The sequence below is a fragment of the Canis aureus genome, chromosome 11 (genome assembly GCF_053574225.1).
Source record: "Canis aureus isolate CA01 chromosome 11, VMU_Caureus_v.1.0, whole genome shotgun sequence".
Lineage (NCBI taxonomy): Eukaryota > Metazoa > Chordata > Mammalia > Carnivora > Canidae > Canis > Canis aureus.
The window spans coordinates 31,032,467-31,060,257 of record NC_135621.1 but is presented as its reverse complement, the minus strand read 5'-3'; the positions used below and the strand labels follow the sequence as shown (position 1 = coordinate 31,060,257).

General features: G+C 40.3%; 1 protein-coding gene and 1 long non-coding RNA gene across 17 annotated transcripts in view; one reads left to right on the top strand and one right to left on the bottom strand.

Annotated features, from left to right (window-relative positions):
- Positions 1 to 27,791, bottom strand: part of RBFOX2 (RNA binding fox-1 homolog 2) — a 274,171-nt gene that overhangs the window by 208,578 nt on the left and 37,802 nt on the right. Inside the window, exon 1 of one of the 16 annotated variants that reach the window (XM_077914684.1) lies at positions 1,816 to 1,918. The exons of the other annotated variants lie outside the window; for them this stretch is intronic. Coding sequence (XP_077770810.1) covers positions 1,816 to 1,857 — 42 coding nt within the window. The 5' untranslated portion in view covers positions 1,858 to 1,918. Of the gene's footprint in view, positions 1 to 1,815; positions 1,919 to 27,791 lie in introns of those variants that run through there. 16 annotated transcript variants of the gene reach the window in all.
- LOC144323799 (uncharacterized) lies at positions 1,885 to 3,933 on the top strand. The gene is made up of 2 exons (XR_013389137.1): positions 1,885 to 2,599; positions 3,555 to 3,933. It is a non-coding gene; the product is annotated as an uncharacterized LOC144323799 (long non-coding RNA).

Here is a 27,791-nt window from a genome sequence, read left to right as displayed (position 1 = left end):
GTTTCTCTTCTAACAAAGGGAATAACTGAGAGATGATTCACCTTTAACACATAGTTATGGCCCAATTACTCCCATTGGTGGAACAAAAGCAGTGTTTCTTACATTTTAACATACATACAGGTCACTGTAGGGTTATCGTGTTAAAAATGCAGATTCTGATTCAGTGGGTTTAGGGTGGTACCAAGATTCTGCATTTCTAACAAGCTGCCAGGAAATGATGAAGCTTCTGGTGTTTGGACCATTCTCAAAATAGATTATACTCAGTGGTCCCCAAATCTGGTTGACCATCAGAATCATCTGGGAATCATTTAAAAACAATAGATCTCTGCCACCCCCTCCTCCCTCTCCTGGACACTCAGAGATGTATGGGGCCTTCTACCTCATAATTCTGTAATTCAAAGAAATGTGTGACTATTAATGACAACAACTAAAGCAAGCATGGACTGAGAACATAATAGAGGTCTAAGTTCTTTACACATTAGCTTATTTACCCCTAAGTGCCACACTATCAAATTGGTACTTATAACACTATTATTCCTAGTTATACATGAGGAAATCCACACCTTGGGGCTGTCACTCATCACCTGTCCAAGGTCAGTCAGGGAGTAGAGAACGGGGTCTGTTCAAGACATAGCCAATCTGATTCCAAAGAGTCTGTGGTCTCACACACACCACATAATGCTGCTTCCCACACTACCCAATGGTAATGTCATTGATTTTAACAGACAATCTTGAACAAATACATCCAAATGGGTCACCTCAGAAGATGACCCTAGGAAGGCTTTGCTCTTATTCCTCAGATGCTGCCATCATTCAAAACATTGCCTCTGCTAAACAAAACAATCAAGGGCTCTTTATCTGCACCTGAAAATACCTTTAGAACCTCCATCTATGACTTGAAATATCTTTAACGGGGATAAAAGCTTGTCATTTGCGCATCAATTTGATTTTCTGACAACCCTAAATCGGGAAAAGCCAATTCAAAGAAATCTAGTCTCAGATGAACTAGGTATTTTTTTAAATAAAAAATTCAGTGTTAGGTACTGAAAATGTTTTCCTTATCTCTCATCTCTGAAGTAGATTCCAAACGAGAGTTCTTTATGTTTTGCGCAATGCCTGTATCACTAGAGCCAAAGCGACTATTTTGAAGGGCAGTACTCATTTGGATGCACAGATTCTGTTATATTTGTTTTAAAAGGAAAAAAAAAAAAAAAAGAGCCTCTCAGTCATTCCAAAAGAAACACATTTGCCCTTCACTAACAATACGAACACACAGCATATGTTCAGAATGACTGTGTTGGAGCATGCAGTTTTCCTTTCTGCTGCAAAAGCAACTGTTTTGATTCCCTTTCAGATTTTTTTTTACATAAAAAGTGCGTTTTATTCATACACACTCAACCACAGAAAAATAAATACGATAATCAGGCATTAATGAAGCATTTAGCTGCATGCAGCACCATAAAAGGCATCGTACAAAGGCAACTACATATCCAAATGTGTGCACAAATACTCTCACATCCAAGGAATAAAAGGCACATACAAACACTACAGGGAATAAACTATAAGAATATCATTTCTGCATCTAGATTAGCTCCTTCATTAAACGAATACATCCTTTTTCAACAAAGAAACTATTCTGCAAATTCAGAATGATTTACAGATTTTTAAAAAGCAGGCATTAATGCAGATGAGCACAATCCCACAGAACCAACCTCTCTGCTTGAACTGGACTCCCCACACCTTACTGAAGTCAGAATTCCCCTGCACAAACTCCCACTCCGCCCCCCCCCTACGCACACCCAACTCCCCACCAACCTCACAGGGGTTCCTGGGCTGGTCCATGGAATCTGATGACATCACTCTCTCTTCCTTCCTGGAATTCTAAACCCTGCTGCTCTCCCCTTGCACACAGCTACCATCTCCATGGCAACCTCACCTCCTCCTGCTTCCCTATTGGCTTCATGGAGCAGGATACACAAAAAGGTTTTCCGTTTTCCCCACCACCACCCGCCCCAAAAAAAATGATGCTTTCAACAGGAACCTGAGCTAAATTTAGCTACTTGGGATTCAGAGTCCTATGACTAAGAAAATACAGAGAACCATCGTCCTTCCTGCATTCCACCCTCCTCTCAACTCCACCCTGAAGTGGCTGCTTCACCTCCTCGCCCCCAACCCAAAAGACAATGATAGTACCTGCTGAGCATCAAAACAGCTGGACTGACCCACATACAAGATTGGTATACACAGCAAATTCTTACACCCACCTCTCCTCCCAGGAGAGAGGGAAAGAAGAGAACAAAAATAAAAGTATGCACCGATCAAAAAAATAGTTGGAACATTTCATGTGCTGAGCATCACACTTCTGCTTCCTTCCATCCAGAGCCAAGGACTGGGAACTCCATGCCTAAAGGCAGAAATCTCTCAACTCTTACAACCGGATTCTCCTATTTGCTCGGTATTATTTCCTCCACGAGAGGAAACGAGCTAAGCCTGGAACCACAAATCCTGGGTCCAATTTCCCATCCCAGGGACTGACCTGCTCTGGAAACTGGAACAAGTTCTCACATCCCTCACCTAAAAGCAGCTCCCACACAGGGATGTAAGAATTACTGACAAAATTAATGTAAAGTAGTTTAAGTCTCTGGGCCAAAGGGATTGAATAAATAGAGAGTAAGTTGACATCATTAGTAGTGAAATTCCAGTGGATATTAACAGAAATTAATAAGCCCCAGAGGAAGAACATCAACTTCTAGAAAATGATTCTTTTATAAGCATAGATATACCACAAAATATGCGTAATTTCTTGAACCACAGACAGTTACCCCAATAGTTTCTACTTCTGGTAAAATCCAGCTGTACTTACCTCATCTACCAGCCAATCTCTGATTGGTACTCAATTTGGGAGGCAGCCCTACTTCTTCAAGCTGCTTAGTCCTAACTCTGACTTTGAACTTGCTGCTCACTCTCCCTAAGTGATGACTAACTAGGAGCCAGGGCTTCATTTTCCAGCTCAGCTACCCACTGCCCATTCTCAGAAAGTAGTTTTTTGTCAGAGCCATATTTGATAGCTGAACACAGAATCAACCTAGTGGCTGTGTCCTATATGACTCCCAAGGACAAAGCATCAATTGTAACCAAGTAGGAAAGGCTCCAAGCAGGTCAAAGCCCTGTAGTATGAAAGAGAGTGGATTAAAATAAGACACACCCGGGAAAATTATATTTTCGGTTTGCAGGGCAAAGACTCAGCTCCAGGGCACCAATTCCACAGTGAAAAAATAGACAGGAAAGGAAAATGATTTCGTGTCATAAGAAAGAGTCATTTACCCCAAACAGCATTTAAACAATTGCTGTTAAACAATTTGGAACATTTAGCAAAGTTAAAAGGCCCACCAGTTAACACACAGGCATCCAGAAGAGTCTTTACAACAGCTGTGGGAAACAGCAAAGGATGCAGTATTTGCTAATAAACACATTACAGGGGAAGGAGAGGGAGAAGGACCTCAGTCTGAGTAGCCCATCCTTGAGATACATGCTTTCCTATCTCACCCCTCCAGACTCCTAACAAGCCACCTGTCTGAAACCCTTGCTGTGTACACCTTCCTGAGGTCAGATGGTTCCACAGGCTACGATGAACTCTCTTCTGAAATACCTTATTTTTAACACTCTTAAACAGAAGGTCAACCACCTTGTACTACAATGGGAAGATGCAGCCCAGCGTCCAAGATGCCCATCAAATCAATTACTGAGCTTGGTTCGTGCTGGTTATCGTTATGAAATCCACCCACAATGGCCTGGACTAAAGTGGGCCACTGCAAACGCAGCTCAATTTACTTGCTTGTTTTGTTCATACGAGTATTAGGTGCCCTTACAATGCACCAGGGAAGTTTTACAGGGCTTGTCATTTATTCTCAGAATAAAACCAAACAACTGCAAGTGGTATACCTTCTTACCTCACTTTGCAAACAGGGAAACAACAGTTCCAGAGATGTCAGTGTGACCAAAGTTACAGAACTCATTCTTTAATTTTTTAAAGAGCCAAGATTCTAACTCAAATCTATTGGACTTTGAAGCTGCTCCTTTTTCTACTTGGCCTCCTATTTATAGACAGTTGAGGTTGGAAAAGGAACATCTAAAAATCATTTCATATCTGCGTTTTCTTAAGTCATCAATAAATGTATCTTCAATTTGTTGCTTGACATCAAGATCAAAGTTACACTTTTTTCATATTCCTAACAGTATTAAACCCTAAGGAGGCGCTCAATACTTACTAATTTATTATTCTAATCCTATTATTCTAAACTTCTGGACAAATGGCAATGATTCTACTCAGATCTTTTTAAATTAAAGTTGGTTTGAGAAATTACATGCTGAAGTGAAATGACAAAACTTCAGATAACATATTCTGGAATTTAATTTTATAATATTTGAGATGAACAAAATCATCACTCTTATAATGCCTACACTGGTCCAGTCATAATGTCCTAATGCTGCTGGTTTTAATCCATAAACCCTAATGCAGTCAGGATCTATACATTAGATTTATGATTTCTAAATTCTGTATATAGAACCAGAGCATTTCAAAGTATTTCTCCAGGGATTTCACTAAAATTAAATCAGCTGATTAGAAAACCAAGCTAAAGAGGCCAAGGTCATGTGTCTGGTATCCACGTGAACCAGTTAGCATCACTCTCTCCTACTGCCACAATATGCACCCTGTTGTAAATATACATCTCTGGCTTTAAGAAAGTAATGCAAAGTAACACTTCTTCTGAAAAAAAAAACATATCTACTGATATCAAATACTCTAATTGGCTTTTGTTCTTTAGAAAGCAGCTACTGTCTTTCAGAAAACATGACAATTGTTCATCTTTCAATATTTACTGAGACCTACCTCAGGCCAGTTGATAGTCTCAAAAGGGTAGCACTGGAGGACAAGTAAACAGAGTTCAGTGTAATATGTGATGCAGCAGAGGTTTAGATGAGTACAGTTAGAGTACACAAGAGGAAATGGCTAACTCTAGAAGGTGTCACCAAGAATGAGCTCCAGTAGTTCACTTAGATAAAGGTGGCAGGGGAGGGCCTTCCAGGGGAAGCAAAGATTTACAAAGGAATAGTCATAAGACAACATAGCAAACTTAGGATAACTTTCAAGTATTTTTGAAGTATTTTGCTAAGGCCAAGTTAAGCATTGAGAGATATGGCCAACTGAGAGAAGGCAAGGCAACATCTTTAGATTTTCTACCTCATCCAGGTTAGATTTTCCTAAAATGTCTTACTTGGAGTTAGACTTCCTTTGGGGGAGGGGGGTGGATTTCCATGTGGAGAGGAGTGCTCTTTATAGTGTCCATGATAAAAACAAAGGTCAATAACAAGCTTCATAGCAGAGGAAATCATCAAAAAGGCAACCTACAGAATGGGAGAAAATATTTGCAAGGCATATTATCTGATAAGGGGTTTATATTCAAAATATATAAAGAACTCCTACAACTCAATAGCAAAACAACAAACAATCCAATTATAGAATGTTCAGAGGATGTGAGCAGACATTTTTTCAAAGAATACACAGATGGCCAATAGGTACATGAAAAGGTACTCAACATCGCTAATAATCAGGGAAATGCAAATCAAAACCTCATGTCTGCTAGAATGGCCATTATCAAAACCATAAGAAAAATGAGTGCTGGTGAGAATGTGGAGAAAAGGGAACCCTAGGGCACTGCTGGCAAGAATCTAAATTGGTTCAGCCACTATGGAAAAAATATGGAGGTTCCTCAAAAAATTAAAAATCGAACTACCATATGATCCAGCAATTCTACTTCTAGGTATTTATCTGAAGAAAACAAAAACACAGATTCAAAAAAATACCTGCACCCCCATGTTCACTGCAGCACTATTTGTAATAGCCAAGACAAAGGAACAATCTAAGTATCTACTGATAGATGAACAGATAAAGAAAATATGTATATATACAATGGAATATTATTCAGCCATAAAAAGAAGGAAATCCTGCTGTTTGTGACAAGATGAATGGACCTTGAGGGCAATAGGCTACGTGAAATAAGACAGAGAAAGACAAATACCATATGATCTCACTTACATGTGAAACCAGAAGGGAGGCAGGGGAAATGCAAACTAATAGATACATAGAACAGATTAGTGGTTACCAGATGTGGGGTATGGAAGTGGGAAAAATGGGTGAAGGTGGCCAAAAAGCACAAACTTCCAGTTATAAAATAAATGAGGAACAAAGATGTTAGAAATAACTAAATTTTTTTAAAAAACAAAAAGATGTAATATACAGCATGGGAACAATAGTTAATAATACTGTGTTATATATTTGAAAATTGCTAAGAGTAGATCTTTTTTTTTTTTCAAAGTTTATTTTTAACTTTTTTTTATTAAGTAAATTCTATGCCCAATGTGGGGCTCAAACTCACGATCTCAAGATCAAGAGTCACATGCTCTTGATGTGGCTCAACTGAGCCAGCCAGGCACCTTGCTAAGAGAGTAGATCTTAAAAGTTCTCAACACAAGAAAAAAAAAATGTACAACTATGTGTGGTGAGGGATGTTAGGCAGACTTACTGTGGTAAGATCATTTCACAATATATACATATATTGAATCATTATGTTGTACACTAGAAGCTAGTATGTTATATATCAACTATATCTCAATTAAAAAAAATAAAAGTCCAAATGAGGTGCATCCATCTGAAAATGAAGCCTTACTAGCTGAGAACCTTTAATGGAGAGATTCTTCTGTCTACAAAGCAAAATCCAAATGTGCTGCCCTATGAGGCAAAGTTTCCTTATTATTCCTTATCTCTCAGAGAATTGGTTTGGAAACTCATTGGTGTAGTTTATTCACCAATTTTCCTTTCCCACTGATATTTGAAACTTAGTATGTTGAACATGTGACAACCAAACCTAGATGAGTAAAAAGAAGCATCTTCGCGTTCACAGAACACCCCTGACATATAAACACATAAATGTATGTGCACACCCACATTCTACCAGCTTTGACAGACAAGATTAGTACCTGTATGAGGAGAAAAGCTATCTGCTGCATCAATCACTGCCCAAAAGTAGAATCTAATTTTTTTTATTTATTTATTCATGATAGTCACAGAGAGAGAGAGAGAGAGAGAGAGAGAGAGAGAGAGGCAGAGACACAAGCAGAGGGAGAAGCAGGCTCCATGCACCGGGAGCCCGATGTGGGACTCAATCCCGGGTCTCCAGGATCGCGCACTGGGCCAAAGGCAGGCGCTAAACTGCTGCGCCACCCAGGGATCCCCAAGTAGAATCTAATTTTTAAGCAAAATTTTTATTGAAGTGACTATATATACACAGAAATGGGCAATGAAAAGTGAATTTCCTCAAAGTGGACCCACTCATGTAACCAGCATCTAGGCAAAAAACACTATCAGCGCTCTAGAAGCCCATCTCACACATGTCCAAAGTCATTCCTATCAGCCCACAATAACTAATTAACAACATAAACTCACTCTGCCAGTTTCTGAACTTAATATAAATGGAATCAATCACACATTATATACTTTTTTGTGCTGGCTTCTTACATGCATTATATTTGTGAAACTGGTCCATTTGTTGAATGTGGCAATAGTTCCATTGTCTCACTGTAAAGTATTCCATTGTAAAAATATATACATCATCATTTATTGATAAACATTTCAGTAATGTTGAAAGGCATTTGTGTTCCCTCCAGCTTGGAGCTACTACTAAAAAAGCTGTTACACACATTCTTATCTGTGTCTTTTGTTGCACATACATACACATTTCTGTTGGGTACATACAGGAGTAGAATTGCTGATTATTGGGCACACTTTGGCAGATACCGCCAAATGCCAGTTTTCCAGTACATGAGTATTCGTGATGCTGAACCACCTCATTAATGCTCGGTGATGTCCACCTTTTTCATTTTAGCCATTCTGAAATTAGTATAGTAGTATCTCACTGTGGTTATCTGCTTTACTCTAATGATTAATACTACTACTTTTTAAGCATTTGGATATCACCTTTTATGAAGTATCCAAATCTTTTGCCCATTTTTTTTCCTGGACTGTTCTAAGACTGATAGGACTTCTTTTATATATTGATTTGTATCATTTTTTTCCTTTATAGTATTAATGCTCTGGTTCAAGTAAATATCATGAGAATATTCTCATATGTCTTCCTATAGAAACTTTAATACAGTAGCATCTAAAATGTGTATTTTTGGAGCACCTGGGTGGCTCAGTCAGTTAAGTGTCTGCCTTCAGCTTGGGTCATGATCCCAGGGTCCTGGGAGCGAGACCTGCACTGGGCTCCCTACTCAGCAGGGAGCCTGCTATTCCATCTCCCTCTGCCTGCCACTCCCCCTGCTTCTGCTCTGTCAAAATAAATAAAATTTATTCTGTCAAATAAATAAAATCTTTAAAAATAAACAAAATAAAGTAAAATGTGTATTTTTGAAATTCCCCACACATCAGGTATGTGTATATAAACAAGTGAGGTTTGCTTCCATCAACCAACTCAAACAATCGAATTAAAGCAAGATTACACTGAATTAAATGTATTAAGCACCTCTTATGTGCCCAGGACTGTGTCAGGTGCTACATGTAGTATGTAAGTGATTAATCTTAGCTAATGGCATGACACTCAAGTATTAGCTGTGAGGATTTTGACATCAGAGCTCAAAAACAGTAAATAATCCTCTACCATCCTGAGCTATCCAAGCAAATTTCTATTTCAATAAGGAACAGCAGGACAAGGTATTACATTATTACTGCTTTTGCTTCTTCAATATACACATCTAAAAACCACATCATTTACCAATTTTCAGAAGAGTACACCTAAGATCTTAATAAGATAACAGCTACAAATTCAGTAGTTTATGGCTCAACTACCTAAAAGAAACAGCTAGATCTGGAAATTATGCAATTTTTCCTGAAATAAAAAAATCTCACTCTAGCTAGAGAAGAGTGGGGCAGAGAAGGGAAAAAATACATATGTATGCACACATATTCTCACACTCCTACACAACCCTACATTTTTTCTTTAAATGTTTTCCAATTTTCTTACCCATAATTACTTATCCTTTTTCTTCCTGATCTTGGAGAGAAAGGTTATCTTTATAAAAGAAGAAGAAGAAGAATAGCCAAGCCTAAGAAAGAGTCTCAGTGAGTTAAGAATCAAATTATTATGATCCCTTTATGAGAGGTACATTTAGGAAGGTCAATTCTGGGATGAGAAGTTGAAGGGGTTAAATGAAAGAATTGTCATTAAACCAATTCAGATGAGCAGAGTTTTTAAACCAGAGTCATTGAGTTTTCCTTATTCTCCCATTTTGTAATGATCCTCAAAATAGAATCATGCTACTCTTCCAAACATGTAGAACAGAGAGAAAAGAACAAGTCTGCTCATTTTAGAGGTCAAAGTAGACCAGATGCTTCAAAGCCTGGGCTTCTAAGCCTTAAGCATATTTTCTGAAATAATGTAAGAATCCATTAGCAGAACCTAAGGGATGACCTCAAGCTAAAACAGTTTATTACCTTGTTTATGAGATAAAAAAGAAGCCTATGAGATTAAAACTCTTTTATCCAGAAAATTTTCAAAGTCAGCACTCTGACCCAAAATAACAGGCAAAGGCTTGACCAGCTAAGAATTAAGCTCTTCAACAAGAACCATAATTTCCCATAGTACTCATTCATTCAACCAATTTTTATGATGTGTACACTTACTATGGTCCCATAGTCTAGGGACCATGAATACAGTGTGAAAAACTGACATAGTCCCTGCCCTCGTTTATGGACAAATTGTGGACAAAAACATTGTACCAAGTAAGCAAGCATTTGGTTACAAATCATGATAAACATTAAAGAAAACTGGGGAAGGGCAGCCTGGGTGGCTCAGTGGTTTAGCGCCACCTTCAGCCCAGGAAGTGATCCTGGAGACCCAGGATCAAATCCCATGTCGAGCTCCCTACATGGAGCCTGCTTCTCCCTCTGCCTGTGTCTCTGCCTCTCTCTCTCCTTGTGTCTCTCAAAGAAAATTGGGGTAAATGTACTTTAGGTTAAAGAAGGCCTCCTTCAGAAGATGATATCTAACTAATTAAAAAAAAAAGTGAAAGGAATCTTCCTAGTGATTCCAATCAAAGACGTCTGGTCAATTCACCCCTACTAACTCCAACTCATTCTTCCAGTTTCTAAGATTACCTCCACCTTCAACTTATCCCTGTATTCTGAATGTTGTCTCTGCTCAAATTAATCAAGATTTCATGATATGGTCTCCTTGAACTAGAAACTGCAGTTGAGGGCCTCTCTCAGTACAGTACTGACAGCATTTGACAGTATTTACAGTAAGTGTGCATCCCAAAGACAGCAGAGAGCTGCTCAGGCAAAGCAGGGGTCTCAAGAGCCCCTCATGTAATCTCCTTCCAAGATGCCATAGGAGATGAGCAAAGGTGTCTATCTGCCTCTAAATCAGAACCTCTGCCTTTCTACTATTTCAAAAGCAGCTCTTGTACAACTGCATATGAGTCTACCATTATCCCAATAAAAATTCCAATTAAAATAAAGCAACTCTGAGAGCCTCAAGCCTCTCTATAAACAGTTAAATGGTTCATCTCCTTCCTTTTTCCATTATCAGCTTTTTATATATCAAAGGCATGAAGTCAGCATGCCTAAAAAGGAAAGAAGATGACAAAAAAATCCTGTCTGGTTTACCTCCGCTTCCTAGTCCCCTTGCCTCTCTGACCTCTTCATACATACATACATATATGCATAAAATGTCCCCTTGCAAGAAGTTTTAAATGATCTTTAAAAAATTTTAGTTACTGCATTTCCCTTAGAATTTTTTTCTAAGAAGAACTTAGAACTAATACATAACTCAGAATGTGAGAGAACATATGCACCTTTGGATCCAGAATATAATGAGTTGAAGCCGTCCCTGATGGTTGGTTACTGGCTATGTGACACTGGCCAACTGCAGTTTCCTCTTCTACAAATGGAGTTAAGATCACCACGTTAGTGAGGTAAGAAGAGTATGATACTTGGCAAATAACTGCCACTCAAAAAACAAACAAACATACTTAGCTGCCTTCTCTCCTTCACGCCCAAAGAGAGATTAAAAAAATAAATAAATAAAGGTAAGAGGGAAGATCTTACTGAAGAAATTCAAATTGAGAACATTATTACAAGGTTAAAAATACCAGGTAATTCTCCATTAGCTCAATGCCATATTGCTAAGACTCACTCATAAGAAGGGTGACTATGTGACCTAGCTTAAGAAATCCAAATTTTAAACACTCTGACCCATTATTTCCACTAACAACAGAATATCCCAGAAATTTAAATATTTCCATTTCCCAACTATATCTCCCAGACCACCTCACTATCTAGACACAGCGCAAAATTCTTTCACAGGACAATATATTCCACACATTTGGCTCAAAAAAAAAAAAAAAAAAAGGGATCACCAGATTTACATGAGGGCAAAGAAGGCACTGAAAGTATGGACAGGTCAGGAAAACAAATCTATGCTGCTGGGAAATCTATGCCTACATAGTATTTTTCAATATATCTGAATAAATTCTCATTTATGCAACAACATGAATACAATAGCCAAATGGGTCAGAATAAAACTACAAAGACCCAGGCAAAACCCAGGACCACATTTTGCAACCATCAGCTAGAGCCAAAAAAATGAGATTCAAACACCAAGCATACCCCCTCAAGTCTAACAGGCATCTGCACCAAAATAGAAAGTCAAATTTATGCATAAAATATATCCCTGGTGAAGTCTGGAAGGCCCATAAGAAAAATTCATCGTTCCTGCAGCAGAGCATCACGAAAACTACTCTTTTACCCTATGCAGAGCATCTGCAATAGCTGAGAGGCTAGCCAAATTCAAGCAGACATCAGAGCACAGATGGGCTGCTCCCGTGGCAACAATGCTGGGATCTAAGTGCAAAACACCTTTTTATTCTACTGGACTTAAAATCACTGTCAAACTCACCCTTTGGCACACAACCAAAAAGGGCCAGTGATACTCAGCTTATAATGTAAACAAACCATCCACGTGCAATATTCTGAACCTTTGGGAATGAGTGCAAGATTGGGGGTGGGAGGGTGGTGGTGAATGAATGAATGAATGAATGAATGAATGGATGGTGGCCTTATGTTCCAAGTCTGCTTCATATTCTCATGTTCCTGATACCCACTGCCAGCAAATACCTCCCGGGTCCAGGAAAAAAAGCCTTTCAGCATCTGCTTTTAATTTGGCCATCTCCCCTCCTCCCCCCACCACTCTTTCCTCCTCTCCCCTCATCCCACCTCCCACCTCATATACATACATATATGCATAAAATGTCCCCTTGCAAATAAATGAAGAGGTCAGAGAGGCAAGGGGACTAGGATGCAGAGGTAAACCAGACAGGAGGAAAGGCAGAGAACAAGGCACGAAAAGAACCCATGATGGCAGCCCCTGAGCTCCAGCGGGTAGGGCTGTTTCTGATTAGGTGAGTACAACTGCAGAGCTGCACAGGAAGTGCTCAGGGGGCCCTCTTGGTCAGCCCCCTCCCAAACACACTGAAAACCTTTGTACTTTAGCAGGCCCATCTGGAATCAGTTAGGACCAAGCTCCTAGCAGGCCTTTTCTTTAAAAACATAAAATGAAATGAAAACTCCCTAAAACCACTACACGGAGCTTTCCCGTCTGCAACTTTCTCAACCCTTCCCCCAAAATCACTGTTCAGAGCACATTTCTCCATCTCCCATTCTGGGGTCACCTCAAACAAAGAGTTCTATAAGAACATAAAGCATTCAGAGAGCCAGCATCAGCTGGCCAAGGAACCCCCAGAAAATTACAAATACAGCATTTGTGCAAGGAAAATACCTCTTTACACAACTTTGGGATTTTTTTTAAGTGTTATTTTTAGAAATTCAAAGCGGCCTACTTTTTTCTGCATTAAATGAAGCATATCCGTCATGAAATTTTTCATCTTGTTCTGTCTTCTACATCATGCAAAGAGTAGAAAGAGAAACTGGGGTAGTTCTAGCATTCAAAAGGGAAAAGGTTTTTCAACTCACATTCCTAAGTTAATGGAATTCCTAAGTTCTGCAGGAATTAGATTTTTACTGATGCTTTCTATTAAAAAAATAAAACATAAGGCTTGACTTCTCTGGTAGTGTGGTAAATGCCTAGACCTAAGTAAGATCCAGGAGACCATGAGAACAGTCATGATGGCCATGAAGTAGCCACGTGGCTAGAAATAAACCACTTAACTTTTCTGGGTCTCTGTTTTCTCACTGGCAAAACGTGAGGGTGTGGCAGACTCGCTAAGATTATTTCCAGCACCACCACCTCCTCAAATTCCACACACCTAACAAAAATAAGAGTACAGACACAACTAGCCACCAGCTTCACCTAGGAATCAGCACTTTAAGATTTTATTTATTTGAGAGATAGAGAGATAGCAACAGAGATGGAGAGAGAACATGAGCGGGGAGGTGAGGGAAAAGCAGGCTCCCCGGGGAGCAGGGAACCAATGTGGGGCTCATTCCCAAGAGCTCAAGATCACGACCTGAGTTGAAGGCAGATGCTTAACCGACCAGCCACCCAAGAACTCCAGAATCAGCACCTTAAAGCAATTTTCTTATTGCTCCCAAAGACCATACAGCAAGGAGTTAGGTATGTGGTGGTGGCAAATGGCAGAGCCTGTGAGCTAGTATACTTTTTAAGCCACGTTCCCTGAGTTCATATCACTGAGCGACATGGTAACCAAGACAGGGGATAAAATGTTTAAAGCCAAGTACCAGGCTAGTCATCTAGGCCAACAACCTAATCAGAGAAGTATAGCACAGAGACCTGGAGAATTAAATTCACAAATAACCACTGAAATACAACTCTGTTCTTTGTGCTTAGAAGCTTATTTATTTAATTGATCTCAACAAATATTTATTGAATCTACCATGAAGGCTAGATTCTCTGGGGAATACAAAAAAAAAAAAAAAAAAAAAGAAAGAATCAGAAACTACCCTATCCTCAGGAAATGTCTCATCTACCATTTGAATGGTTCAAATATAATTTTAATTTTAGTTCAGAATTTGATAACAATGAGGTAATTTTAAAAGAACCACAGATCCCTAAACCCCTGCTGCTTCCTCCATGTGCCTCATTCTCTTATTTCTTATCTTCTTACATCTGTTAAACTTAAGAGGGTTCTAATCTGAAAATTATCAAAATTATTTCACTATGAAATTTCAAGGCCGCATTATAAACTGCCTAAATTTATCACAGGCCTCATGAAATGTTACATAAGTTTATATCCATAGAGTGAGGTACAGACCTACATAACCCGTTCCCCAAGGTACAGCTGTCACCAGCACAGGAGCCGTGCAAATTGTCTCAACAGTTGACAGTCGTACCTATGGCAATCAGGAACAAATTCTTGACCCTGGGCTGGGTTCTGGGTTCTTGACCAGCTGAGCAAATAAAAGGTTCAGGATCAGAACCGTTATTTGTTGGCAGCCTTGGCTTTAGCCATGCCCTCAGCCACACCCAGAATGGCAGGCATTACTGGAGACCAAATGTAAGGTCTTAGGCAAGAGGTGTACCATGCAACACTTGCCTTGATTGCACAGGTCAAAGTGACTGATGTTTCCCTGGTAACTAAAATTGGTCACCCGCAGGGGTCTAGTTCTTAGCGGCCCTGTTTTGCCATTTCATATCTATGAGTGGAGAGAAAAACAATTCTACAAAACAGAGTCCACTTTCCTTAATCTCATTATCCTAGCTAACCTAAAGGATGAGTGGGCTCATTTTCCTGCACCACTGCACATGGTGTCCCATTCTGGTTAAGCTCTCTAAAAACACACCCCCTCAGGGAGCTGAACCTCCCCACTCCCTAAAATGGCAAGACTTCAAAGGCATTCAGAGAGAAGTAAGTCTCTGACATAGGGCTCCAGAAGCAGCAGGGTCACATTTCCTCCTGGAACATGGAAAGTGGAACTGTAGGAGGCACATCCGAGGAACCTGGCCCACTCCCTGAACACTAGTATATTTCAAATTAGGTACAGAGAACTTGGCAGCGTGGCTGACTCCCAAACCAGCTCTAAACAAAACTAGACTGGTCAGGATTCTTCGTGGCAAACAGCAGTAAAGGGGGCCAATCAAAACTTGGCCCTGCCAAAAAACTAGTCTTTTTCCTTAAAGGGAAAATACTTCAAGGTACGGGTTCATCTGTGTGTAGTTGTGAGGAGAGAAAAGGAGGTTTTGGATTTTCAGATTTCTACCTTCCGTTAACTTTATTTCTATTAATTCCTTTTCCCATATTTGTTCTCTATAACAACACAGCATTGCTGCAGGGTGTAATAAAAAGCAAGTCAGGACTCAGTAGAAAGCCAACCATAATCCAAGTACATCTGACCAAAGGAGGCTCAGTGTGCCTCCTCATCTTAGGAGAGAACTGGAATCCATACTTCCTTACTGCTACCACTTGAGGGCAAAGTTTGGAGACTCTCTCAAAGATTCTTTCCCTAGATCCTCACCTTTCCCTACTGCCTCTCTCCCTTCCTCTGACCCTGTCTCCCCTGCCATTCTGAACTCCAAGTCAGCCACAATAAAACAGCTAACTGCATACTGATGCTAGCACCTCAAGAGCAGAGAAGCAGCAGGGTACAGGGCAGGTTCACCAACTACTTGCAGCAATTCTGTACATAAAGTTCCAATCCATCACGGAATGGTACTTTTATAAAACACAATAAAATGAATTACTAGCAAAAAATGAAATTTTAAGAAACAAAGACATACAAAGTACAAGCCCAAATTTGTTTTCATTAGATTTGACACTCATAAAATTACTGTCAATTGCTATAAAGTTTCTCAGTGCTCACAATCAATTTCTGTACCTATCTTGTAATGAACTGGTAAGAAATCACTGTGGAAGAATGCTGGTCTACCGAGGACACCATGATTAGCCCCAGCACAGTGAAAAGACACCAAGCTTTGGTGTCATATCGACCTGGGGTTAAATCCCAGTTATGACTTTGGACAGGTTATTTAATTTCCCTGAATCTCAATTTCTTGTATAAAACATTAATGTAATAGCACCAAATATTTTTGCAAGGTTATAGAAGTATCAGGAAAATGTAATGGCAAGGAGCCTAGCACAGTACCTGAATTAGAGCAGGAATCCAACAAAATAATAACTATTATAATAATATCAGGTTTTTCCAGATATTTCCTTTCACCATTCTCTTTTAATCCAAAGGCAATTCCAATTCCAGTAAATCCTAACCTTGAGAGTTAGTATTTTCACAGCTAATTATAACAGCAAAAGCCAGATCTATGATCTTTCATTGTCTTTAGTTATCTTTTCCCTTTGGGTGTCAGAATGAACCATTCTTGTGCCAAAAATGCATTCCTATTTGATTTCTAGTGTTTTCTATCTAACCCAAAATATATTCCAATTGGATTTATAGTCAAACTCTTACCAGGCCAATAACCAATTCTGCTGTCATTACAGTTTTATATTTTATTAATTATTGAGTACATACAAAAAGAATATGTATAAATTATGTAGAAGAATACAGAAAAACAAAAACAGGTCACCCCAGCTTAGTCAGAATTCTAGTTTTTCCCCTCCCTCTCATGTGCTGAGGCCCTTCTTCACAGCTGTTCTTAAAGATCTGAATTTAAGTCCCAGCTCTGCCACTTTACAACCCCCATAATCTTTAGAAAGCCACATCCCCTCACGTAGCCTCTCTCTCTTTTCTGTCAAATGAACCCCCAGCTAGATCTTACCTAGGTTCAACACTTTTCAACACAATCCATGCTAGAGCTCCCTGGGTCCTCTTCTACTCCTTACTTTTCTACTGTGGACAGTTCTAGCAGCCATTTTCCCAACCCTAAATTGACTACACTGGACTCTCCCACCAAGGACTCCAGCCACCACCATTACTCCGCTTATTTTTCCATGAGTCCTTCCTTTCTTTTCGCAACAAGTATGCTCAGTCAGTCATGGGAGGAAGCTCTTAACTCCACCAAATCCTCCAGGATCTCTATCTCCCATTGTGCCTAGATTGATCCCCTAAGGGAGATTTCTCTTGGGTACTCACAGCATAAAGGTTACATGGAAAGCCCCAAAGAATCCAGTCCAATCTTTCTACATAACTATAAAGTTATATAAATAAGCTATATCTGTAATTTAAAATAACAGAATGGGGAAAAATATTTGCAAACACATAACTGATAAAGGACTAGAAACAAGAATATAAAAAAAAAAAACAAGAATATATACAGAACTCTCAAAATTCATTAAGACAACAAATAACCCAATTTCTAAAATGAGCAAAAGGTTTAACAGACTCATCATCAAAGAGATATGGATGGCAAATATGTAAATGAAAAGCTGCTCGACGTCATTAATATTTAGGGAAATAATATATTTTTTTAAAGATTTTATTTATTCATTCATGGAAGACACAGAGAGGCAGAGACACAGGCAAAGGTAGAAGCCGGCTCCCACGAGGAGCCTGATGCAGGACTTGATCCCAAGACCCCAGGATCACACCTTGAGCCAAAGAAGGATGCTCAACCACTGAGCCACCCAGCTGTCCCAATATGTTTTTTTAAGATTTTATTTATTTGACATAGTAAGGGAGAGGGAGTACAAGTCGAGGGAGTGGCAGGCAGAGGGAAAGGGAGAAGCAGGCTCCCTGTCAAACAGAGAGCCCGATGTTGGGCTCCATCCCAGGACCCCAAAATCATGACCCAAGCCAAAGGCAGACATTTAGCTGACTGAACGACCCAGGCACCCTAGGGAAATAATATTTAAAACCACAAAGAGATGGGATGCCTGGGTGGCTCAGTGGTTGAGCATCTGCCTTTGGCTCCGGGCATGATCCTGGTGTCCTGGGATCAAGTCCTGTATCAGGTTCCCCACAGGGAGCCTCCTTCTCCCTCTGCCTGTGTCTCTGCCTGTCTCTCTGTGTCTCTCATGAATAAATAAAATCTTTATTTGAAAAAAAAAAAAAAACCCACAAAGAGATACCATTACATACCTACTGGAAGGATTCAACTTTTTTTTTTTTTTTTTTTTTAATTGACAATACCAGATAGTGGAGAGGATGTGCAGCAACTGGAACTCCCTCATACATTCAGTGCTGATGGGAATACAAAAATGGTAAGCCACTTTGGAAAAACAGTTCAGCAGTAACTTAAACACACATAAGATATGACCAGCAATCACATTCCTAGGTATTTACCCAAAAGAAATGAAGGTATATGTGTACACACACACACACACACACACACACACACACAGAGGCCCCTGGATGGCTCAGTTGGTTAAGCTTCGAACTCTTGATTTCAACTCAGGTCATGATCTCAGGGTTTTGAGACTGAGCCCCGAGCTGGGTTCTGTGCTGGGTGTGAAGCCTGCTTGGGATTCTCTCTCCCTCTGCCCCCACTCCCTACTCACATTCTCTCTCTCAAAAAAAAGATACATGTCGCTGACACGTTGTGTTTCGGCGACAGGCAGACAGACGACAGGCAGACGTAAAAAAAGATACATGTCCACACAAAAACCATACACGTACAAATATTTATTGGATCTTTATTCATAATCATCAAAAGCTGAAAACCCAAGTGTCCATCAACTGGTGAATGGAAAAATAAATTGTGGTATGTGCAAAAATAAATACCAATAAAAAGGAACAGCTTACTAATATATAAAATAACATGGATGAATCTCAAAAGAACACAAAGTAGAAGAAGCCAGACTCAAAAAGCTATGCAGTAATTCCATTTATATGCCATTTTAGAAAAGGCAAAACCATAGAAAAAGCAATTAGATCAGTGATTGCCAGCAGGTAGGGTTGGGAAGAAGGCTTGCTAGAAAGGGGACTCTTTGTGGTAAAGTATTCTATGTCTTAGCTGTGACAGTCTTTACATGGCTGCATTATGTTTGTCAAAATTCGCAGATATATATATCTCAAAAGGATGAACTTTACTGCATGTAAATTATACTTTGATGAACAAAAAACAGAAAGTCTCCCTCAAAAAATAACAGCTCCCTACTCTTCCCCTTCCATCATTGAGGAGTTAGCTAAGAATACAGGTGGGACAGGAGATGAGAAATTATAAGGAGGGACAGGCCAGCAGGCCCAGAGACTATAGGCACAGCGTGTTTGGGGGAGCTTAAGGACTATGAAGAGGCAGGAAAGCCATATGGAAAAACAGGCCAGAGGGCCCAGTGGCTGAGGATTCTAAGCTGTGAGGAGTGAGGTACAAAGGTGGAGGAGACAATTTCTGTGGCTGGGAAATTAGTTACACCGAGCAAATAAATAAGTAAATATACCGAGGATAAAAGGAGCCAAGTTCTTTCCTACTTGAGAATATATTTACCAAACTGGAAAGAGGTTAGCTGGACTTAAAATGGGGTTTACCAATATGAATTCTTGGTTTATAACATAAAACTCATGGTTTTACAATATAAAATCTATAATATAAACACACAGATATATATGCCCACACACATACAAGCATCCTACATATTTGCACACACAAATATAGAAATAGTTACAGATGTACTATATATGGTATGTGTACATATATACATACACATATTTTCCAACTGCTGTGAGAGCCTAGAAGCAGTGATACCCCAGCAGCAATGTGTACACCTTAGCACATAGATTTTGATTTCTAATTACCTCCTCCATTTAAAAGAAGCAGGGCTCCTTGGAAATGGATGCTTTCAGGGTTAGAGCAGGAAAAGAACAAGATAAGCTTGGAAAATCTTGTGCCAGAAAGTCAAGAAACATCCCATGAATGATGGGGTCAAGCCAACAGAACAAAGGAGCTAGCATAAAGCAGGTAGGTCCCACTGGCTAAACTGAGGACAGCTGAAGGATCAGAATACAGAATGACAATCTATTACAACTTACTGAATACAACTGGAATCCATGAGTCCCTACTGACAGAAATAAACAAACAGATGATAAGAAAAAACACTTCTTATGTGGAATGCCAACCAATAAATACAGACAGACTGACAGAAACAGAGAATCACCATTTGGCAACCATCCCAAGAAGATGTCAGTGGATGCTAAGGCTGTGAGGCAGAGGTCTAATGAGCAACAGGATAGTAATATAATCTCAGAATATCTTTGCACAAGATATGAATCAATTACAAAAGGGAAAATGGTGAATTTAATGTGGGGAGACCTGGCAAACACTAACTTAACCAGGCAATCAAGGTTAACATCACTGGTAGTGGGACAGGTGGACATCATTTGCCTCCAGGTGCCACACTAAGGACATAGCATATTCCTGACAAAAATGCTATGACTGTTGTCACGAAGAAACAGATGGACCCAGATCTGGATACTTCAAAATGTCAAGGACATAAAAGAAAGGCAAAGACTCAGAACTGTTCCAGACTGAAGGAGTCTGAGGAGACATGCAACTAAATGTAACATATATTCCTAGAGAGGATCCTGGACCAAAACACACACAAAAAGACATTCCAGGGACAGCTGGCAAAATATAACAGGCTCTGTGGATGGATGGTGATATTGCACCAATACCACTTTCCTTATCTGGAGACCGTATCCAGGCTATATAAGACAGTCCTATTCAGGGAATACACACTGGAGTGTTTCACAGTGAAGGTCTGTATCAGATCTGCGGTTTGCTCTCAAAATTCAGAAAATAACAATAATGAGTACACATGTATACACACAAATGAGAGTGGACAACAGAGCAAACACAATAAAATATTAACAACTGAGAAATCTGAATAAAGGGAATATAGGCACTTTGAGAGTTTTTGGTTTATGTTCTTTTATTTTTTTTTAATTGTTCTGGGAGCTCTTCTCTAATTGTGAAGTTATTTCAAAATAAATAATTGGGGAAAAATAATAGCCCTCCAGTGCCAGGAAGTGGACAGGGTACAATATCTCTGGCTTCACAAAAATGCTGATCCTAAAGCTCAGCAAAGTTAAAACCAGGTCCAAGGTCCTCCAGCTAACAAGTGCTGGACCCACTCTAACTCTGGTCTGCCAAATTTGAAAGCCTTCCATCTTCTACTGCCTTGTTCCACAAACAGGTAACCACTGTGTACTAAGGCACATGCCAATGTGTGCGCTGACCACTGAGGATGTGAAATGAATCAGGCCATCCCTGCCCTCAAGGAATTCAGTCTAACAAGACAAACTTATAAAGTGATAAAGGGTTATAGGTACCATGGTTGGCTTTTACTTCTGCAGGGAACATTGGTCCTTACTCCATCGTTAAGTTCCATGTGACCCATTAGAGGGTCATACTTTGGGATCCCTGGGTGGCTCAGCGGTTTGGCGCCTGCCTTCGGCCCAGGGCATGATCCTGGGGTCCCGGGATCGAGTCCCATGTCGGGCTCCCTGCATGGAGCCTGCTCCTCCCTCTGCCTGTGTCTCTGCCTCTCTCTCTCTCTCTCTGTGTGTCTCTTGTGGATGAATAGATAAAATCTTCAAAAAAAAAAAAAAAAAGAGGGTCATACTTTGTGATGTACAGGACAAACAGACTGATGGCCACAATGGAATGCATTTAGGTCATGTGAGTGAAAGATCCCCTGTCTAATGAACACATGAACAGTTTGTTGAAGGGGTCCTTTCCTAAAAAAGTAGTGGTTGTGGTGAGATTAAGACTGTTTGGCCCAATTTTGACACTGGATTCCTGCCAGAAGTCATACTCTTAATTTCTAGTGGTTTTCTCCTCAATAGAAAAATAACCATTATGTATGAAAAAGAGCCAAAGTCTGAACTTCTACCAAAACACCAAGAATCAAATCAGGTTTACTAGGCTCCCTGCTTCAATGACTCTGAAAGCCAAAATTTACCCCCAGAGAAAGGAGTTTTACCATCAATTATGTGTAAATCAAGCAGTTTTCTTCTGGTTATACACCAGCTGTGGTCAGGGGGATGCTGTGCCTCTTGATGCTGTCCTAAGTTTTGCAAAAAGCTTAGGTTCAGATAGTACATCATTTCAGGAAAGGGAAGGAGGTGGCCCACAGTGGGGGGCTGTACACACAGCCTGTGTACACTGTGTACACAGTGGTAACAACAGTACACATGACTGTCACTGCCTTCAGGAGATGTATAGTTTTCCAAGGGAAAGAGATAAATGAAAAGAGTGCTACAGAACATCATAAAATGAACACCTTCTAGACCAGAGTGGGAACAGGGAAAGGTTTCCTTGAGAAGGGAAACCACTTAGCTGAGATCTAAGTAACAGGACAGTATTAACCCAAATTGCCAGGTTTGTGTATTCATGTGTTTTACCTGGTGGAAAATTTTCTGAGCAGGCAAGTAAAAAGCTGTATAAGCCAAGGTATGTCCAAAGGCAAATAGGGGGAAAAAAAGAGCAAGTGATTCTACCTTGCTAGGACAGAAAGAAATACCAGGAAGAAGCCTGTGGAAGGCCTTTAGTAGCAAAATAATGAATGTTTAATCATCACAACAACAGCGATAGCTATTATTAGCTCCAGTTTACTAATGAGGAAAGTGGCCTGGGCGAGGTCACACAACAAAGAAATGGCAGATTGGGGGTGCCTGGGTGATTTCAGCTCAAGTCAAGATCCCAGGGTCATGAGCTTAAACTCCAAGTTGGGCTCTGTGCTGAGTGGGGAGTCTGCCTGAGATTTTCTCTCCCTTTCCCCCAGCTCATGCAATTAATCAATTAATCAACTAATCAATCAATAAAATTTTTAAAAAACAATGACAGATCAGCCATCAAACCCATTCTCTTTCTGTCTCACTCCCCTCAGTTTTACCTAGAACATTACTAGTTCCTCAGATTCCCAGATAAATCACCTTTTCCCTGGATAGTCAACCCTTGGTATCTAATGAAACCCTCACAAAAGTTAATTTTAGCTCATTTAAAGCCAATCCCTCACTAAAATTTGGTATACTCATTTTTTTAAGTTTTCACCAATGGGGATTTCAGTAGCAAACAATGGTTTTCCCTGGGTGCTGCATGGGCCCCAAGAGTTTAAGGCAGCACTAAGAAGACAGCCCACGCAGAAGCCATCGTGCACTCTAACGCACAACACGTCAGTGTCTATCTACTTGAGCTGGCAGCAGGGAGAGAAGGAAGTTAAGACCCCACAATTATCCCTGTGGAGAAGCACAGGAACGCGAATGCAGGCATAAGAGCTACAATAATGGTAACACAAATAGCCATCTGTACTTATAGCCGGTCATGCCAAGAGCTTTTAAACACCCACATCTCTAATGCCTCCCTCTCCCCCTTAGCAGGTGGGCCCATTCCTCTCCATTCTTCTCCAACCCACATAATTCCAGAGGAAGAGACAATCCAATGCCAGGAGTGGGAAGCAAAGAAAGGTGCCACACTTTTGCACACAAAAGATCACAAAGGAAGGGTCCTAACTCCCCTCCCTGTGTTCTAGCCATTAAACCAGTATTTCTCTATTTCTTCCACTGTCTAAACACACAGAAATGTGGCTCCTGTTACATCCCCCAGGCCTGGTCCTGGCCAGCCATGAGGTGCCCTCTCCCCCATCTCAGGGCTCAATCACTTCTCCTTTTGCACTCACCATATTACACCTCTGCTCAGCATCAGTCTTCCCCCTCCCCCCTCTATCCTGAGAACTCCCAAGTATAGGATAGGGACTGTCCCTCTGCCTCCCTTGACATCCTCAACAGCCAGCACAGTGCCAGGCATGCAGGCACTGAGAACGGCCGTGGGGTGCATACAAGAACTGCAGAATGAAAAGGGAAGTGGGCAGTGGAAGAGGAAATGGTTGGACAGTAATTTGAGGTCTGAGGATTCAGCATATCTAAATAGAAATCATGGTACAGCCTCTACACTGGACCAGTATGCTGAGTGCAACATTTACACAAGAAAATCATCCTTTAACAGCTGCTAATAGATTTACAACAAAAGGTAAAGCTAAGAGTATCAGGAAAAAATAAAAAACTAACCATAGTTAGTGTTCCGTCCCCCAAAGCAGGACAGCAGTGAGGAGTACAACCTACAAAAGTGCCATAACCCTCCCACCCAGCTCCGGTTCTCAACACTAACAGCTTTTCAAAGCTTTTTTTTTTCCTTTTCTGGAAACTTTTTCTGCCTCCCACATCCCCTTACCTTTCCCCTCTCCACTCACCCAACCACCTCCCAGAGAAAACAATGAATGTGTGTGATATCCAAAAACCCTCCGAAAGACACGTGTCCCCAGTTCTCCCAAGTTTATCCTGAGAGTGCTGGCATGAGGAGCGGTTTGTTCCCAATTTTAGTAGCCTTCATCTGGGTGATGAATGTAACCAGGAAACTCTTCAACAAGGTGCTGGGAACAATGTAGGATCTCCAAAACATTCTTTGGTGGCACACTTCCTCATTGGCCTGTGGCTCTTCTTTCACTAATGCAGCCACTACTTCCTCCCTCGGGGGCATCCACTCTCCAGTCTTCCTTACCAAGTATCCTTGTCAAATCCCCACAGAACCTGATAGAAAGGTAAGATGGGGGAAAGGATCTGATGATGTCATGGGATTCTTTCCATTTAAACCCTTAATGGTACTTTTTCCTGGGTTTGTGGTTTGTTTGTTTTTTTTTTTCCTACTGAAGAAAACTACAGAATTACTCTGCAGAGTTGCTTATTTTTACCAAAATCTGACTTGGAATCACTGCAATATGCTGTCAAAGCTCAAAGGAATGTCAGAAAAAAAATTTCATAATATCCCCCCACATCACAGATGGAGAAAGGCCCAGAGAAGTGAAGAACTGCCTAACTAGGGTTACACAAAGGAACTCCCTAGAATGTCAGATCCTAAATGGCAAGAGTTGCATCTAATCCCCCTCCAGAGCCCACCACAGTGTTCAGCACTTAGTAAATGGTTGGTGAACTGAACTAAATGAATACAACCAATAGGGAGAAATCTACGACTATGACCCACGATGTTCTATTTCAAGAACAGTGCTTTTCCATAGCACATGACTACCAAGCTGAGGTCTCTGAATGATCATTCATGTGTACCCCATGGAATTCAGACTCTCTCTCCCTCCTCAACAACTACATACACTTTATCTCTGATACCACCTATATTTCCAACCTCTTTACATTCTAATTGCTCTAAACAACGTATGTTTCTAAACTGATTTCCTAATATACCCCCTTCTCTTACACTCAGAAAATCTCTTAATAATTCTCTTCAATTACTTTTTTCCCAAGTTTTTATTTAAATTCCTGTTAGTTAACATATGGTGTAATATTAGTTTCCATGTACAATTTTGTGTTCAGTACTTCCATACAATAGCCGGTGCTCATCCCAACAAGTGTGTTCCTGAATCCTCATCATCCACTCCAACAATCCCCTTGCCCACCTCCCCTTTGCTAACCATTGGTCTGTTGTCTACACTTAAGTCTGTTTCTTGGTTTGCCCCTCTTTCCTCTCACTGCCCATGTTCATCTGTTTCGTTTCTTAAATTCCACATATGAGTGAAATCATATGGTATTCATCTTTCTCTGATCTTCAATTACTTTCTTAATGACTATCCTCTTTGGGTTCCCTCCTTATACTTCAACTTACCACAAACTACAACCATCTCCCTTCCCTTGTGTCTCCCTAAGCCAATGGACCTCAACCTTGGCTGCAAACTGGAATCATCTGGGGAAGTTTAAAAAAAAAAAAAAAAATACGAATTCCTGGGTCCTACTCTCAGAGTTCCTGATTTAACTAGCTTAGGTGGGGTATGGCCAAGGAATGAAATTTTTTAAAACTCCCTAGGGGATTCTAATGCACAACTCACTAATGTTGAGAGCCTCAGCCCTTTACCCTCAGAAATTCACCACTTGGTCCATTATATACCCTAAAGATAATCTGTTGTTCTGGATGTCCAAAATATTAGACTGAAGGCACATTAAAACCACACCCTAATTCACATCTTTCATACTGTCATATAATACCACGTTAGTAAATATGCTGGTAAAACTCTATAAATCACTAATGATCATGAATGGCCAATATCCTGCTAAAAGACTATGGAGGAGGGGGAAAAACTATACTGGAACTTTTTAACTCAGAAACACATTTGGTTTATGATTTTTTTTTTTTTTTTTTTTACCAAGGATCCAGAGTCCTTCAAATTCAGATAGTCTTTCTGCTATCAAAAATAGCTTTTTGTGGCCAACCCCAAAGAAGCACAAGAACATACTGTGTATTTTCATGCCTCAGTTCATACCGATATTTCTGTCTACAACACACTTCTTCTGTCTGCATGAAAAACTCCTATTGGTCCTTCAAAGCCCAGTTCTATCTATTGCCCCCTTAAATCATGCATCAAAAACAGAATCTACTCAGTGTCAGGGATTCTTCCAAGCAATGGAGATACAACACTATAGAAGACATAGTCACTGGCTTCACAGGGCTTCTACCTGGGAAGCCAGACAGTAAACAAGAGGCAAATTAAAATAATTCCAGGTGGTGGTTAAGTGATATGAAGAAGACAAGATAAAGCAACCTAACAGGACAGAGTAATGGTGGGTGGCAACTTTCCCCAAAAGCAGACTCATTTGGTCTTTCTAAACTGAATCAAGAACAGGGGGATTTACCGTATTCCTTTTACATTCCCAGCATTTACTCTTAGTATCTACACAGTGAATACTTTGAATGAACAGAAAGCATAAGGGGTAAGAAAAAAAAAGTATTAGTAAAAAAATAATAATAATAACCTGCAGAAATAATTATAATCAACTAAGTTAAGAGGCATGAATCCTCACCTAAATTTTTCCCACTACCTATAAGATTTGGGGCAAATCTCTTTCTCTCCACTGCACAATAAGTAGACTGGATTAAACCAGGGTTGTAATGCTCACCAGAGGTAAGTGAAAAATGAAGAGCCAGGCAAAGTCTGTGTGGCATTGGAGCAACCAGGCACTCCTACAGGGAACAGCCACTGTGCAGCTCCCACAGAGTGCATCTGGCAGGAATGCAGGCCCACAGTTGCCCCTAAAAGCCAGGAATCTGGATTTCATGTGTGTTCTCCCAGTGTTTAAATATTAAATCCACATGCCTTCAAAATACTGCATAAGCCAAACAAAACCACAGGCCTCCAGTTTGCAACCTCTGGACTGACCATTCTAAGCCCTTCTAGTCCTGCAGAGCTCTACAAGGGGATAACTTATGAAAGAAACACACTGAAGAAGAGACAACAGGATTAGAGAACAAAAAGGGAAAAGAACAATCTTCGTCCCCAATGTTCCAATCAGATCACAGAAGACTCGTCCCCAATGTTCCAATCAGATCACAGAAGATTCGTCTTCATAATTCCTCAGGAAGTAAATTCTTGTTGCCCAGAAAGAATATTTTGTGTCCTGGACAAGAAAAAGATTAATACCAACCTCTCCTTCAGATTATAAAGGCAGTAAGTCCACTATATTTTTTAGTGATCTGGAGTGAATGGTCATGCTTTTGCCCACGTGTGCTTAATAAATATTCCTCTCCAAGGCAATCAGGAATGCCACAACAGAGGTACAACTCATGTGCACAGGCACAGACACACACATATCGCACAAAGCAAGGAAATCAATTATGCTGAAGACTGGCAAAATGCCCCAAAGACACAGCAGGAATCTGATATGAACAGCAGGATGAGGAAGGAGAATGAATAATTCAGACTCCCTGATTCACTTAACAAAGTTCTGTCAAGCACAAACTGAGACCCATGGCTCACGGGCTGAGCTCCTCATCTAAAAGTCGGTGCTCCCTCACTCAACGTAAAGCCGACAGCGCCTG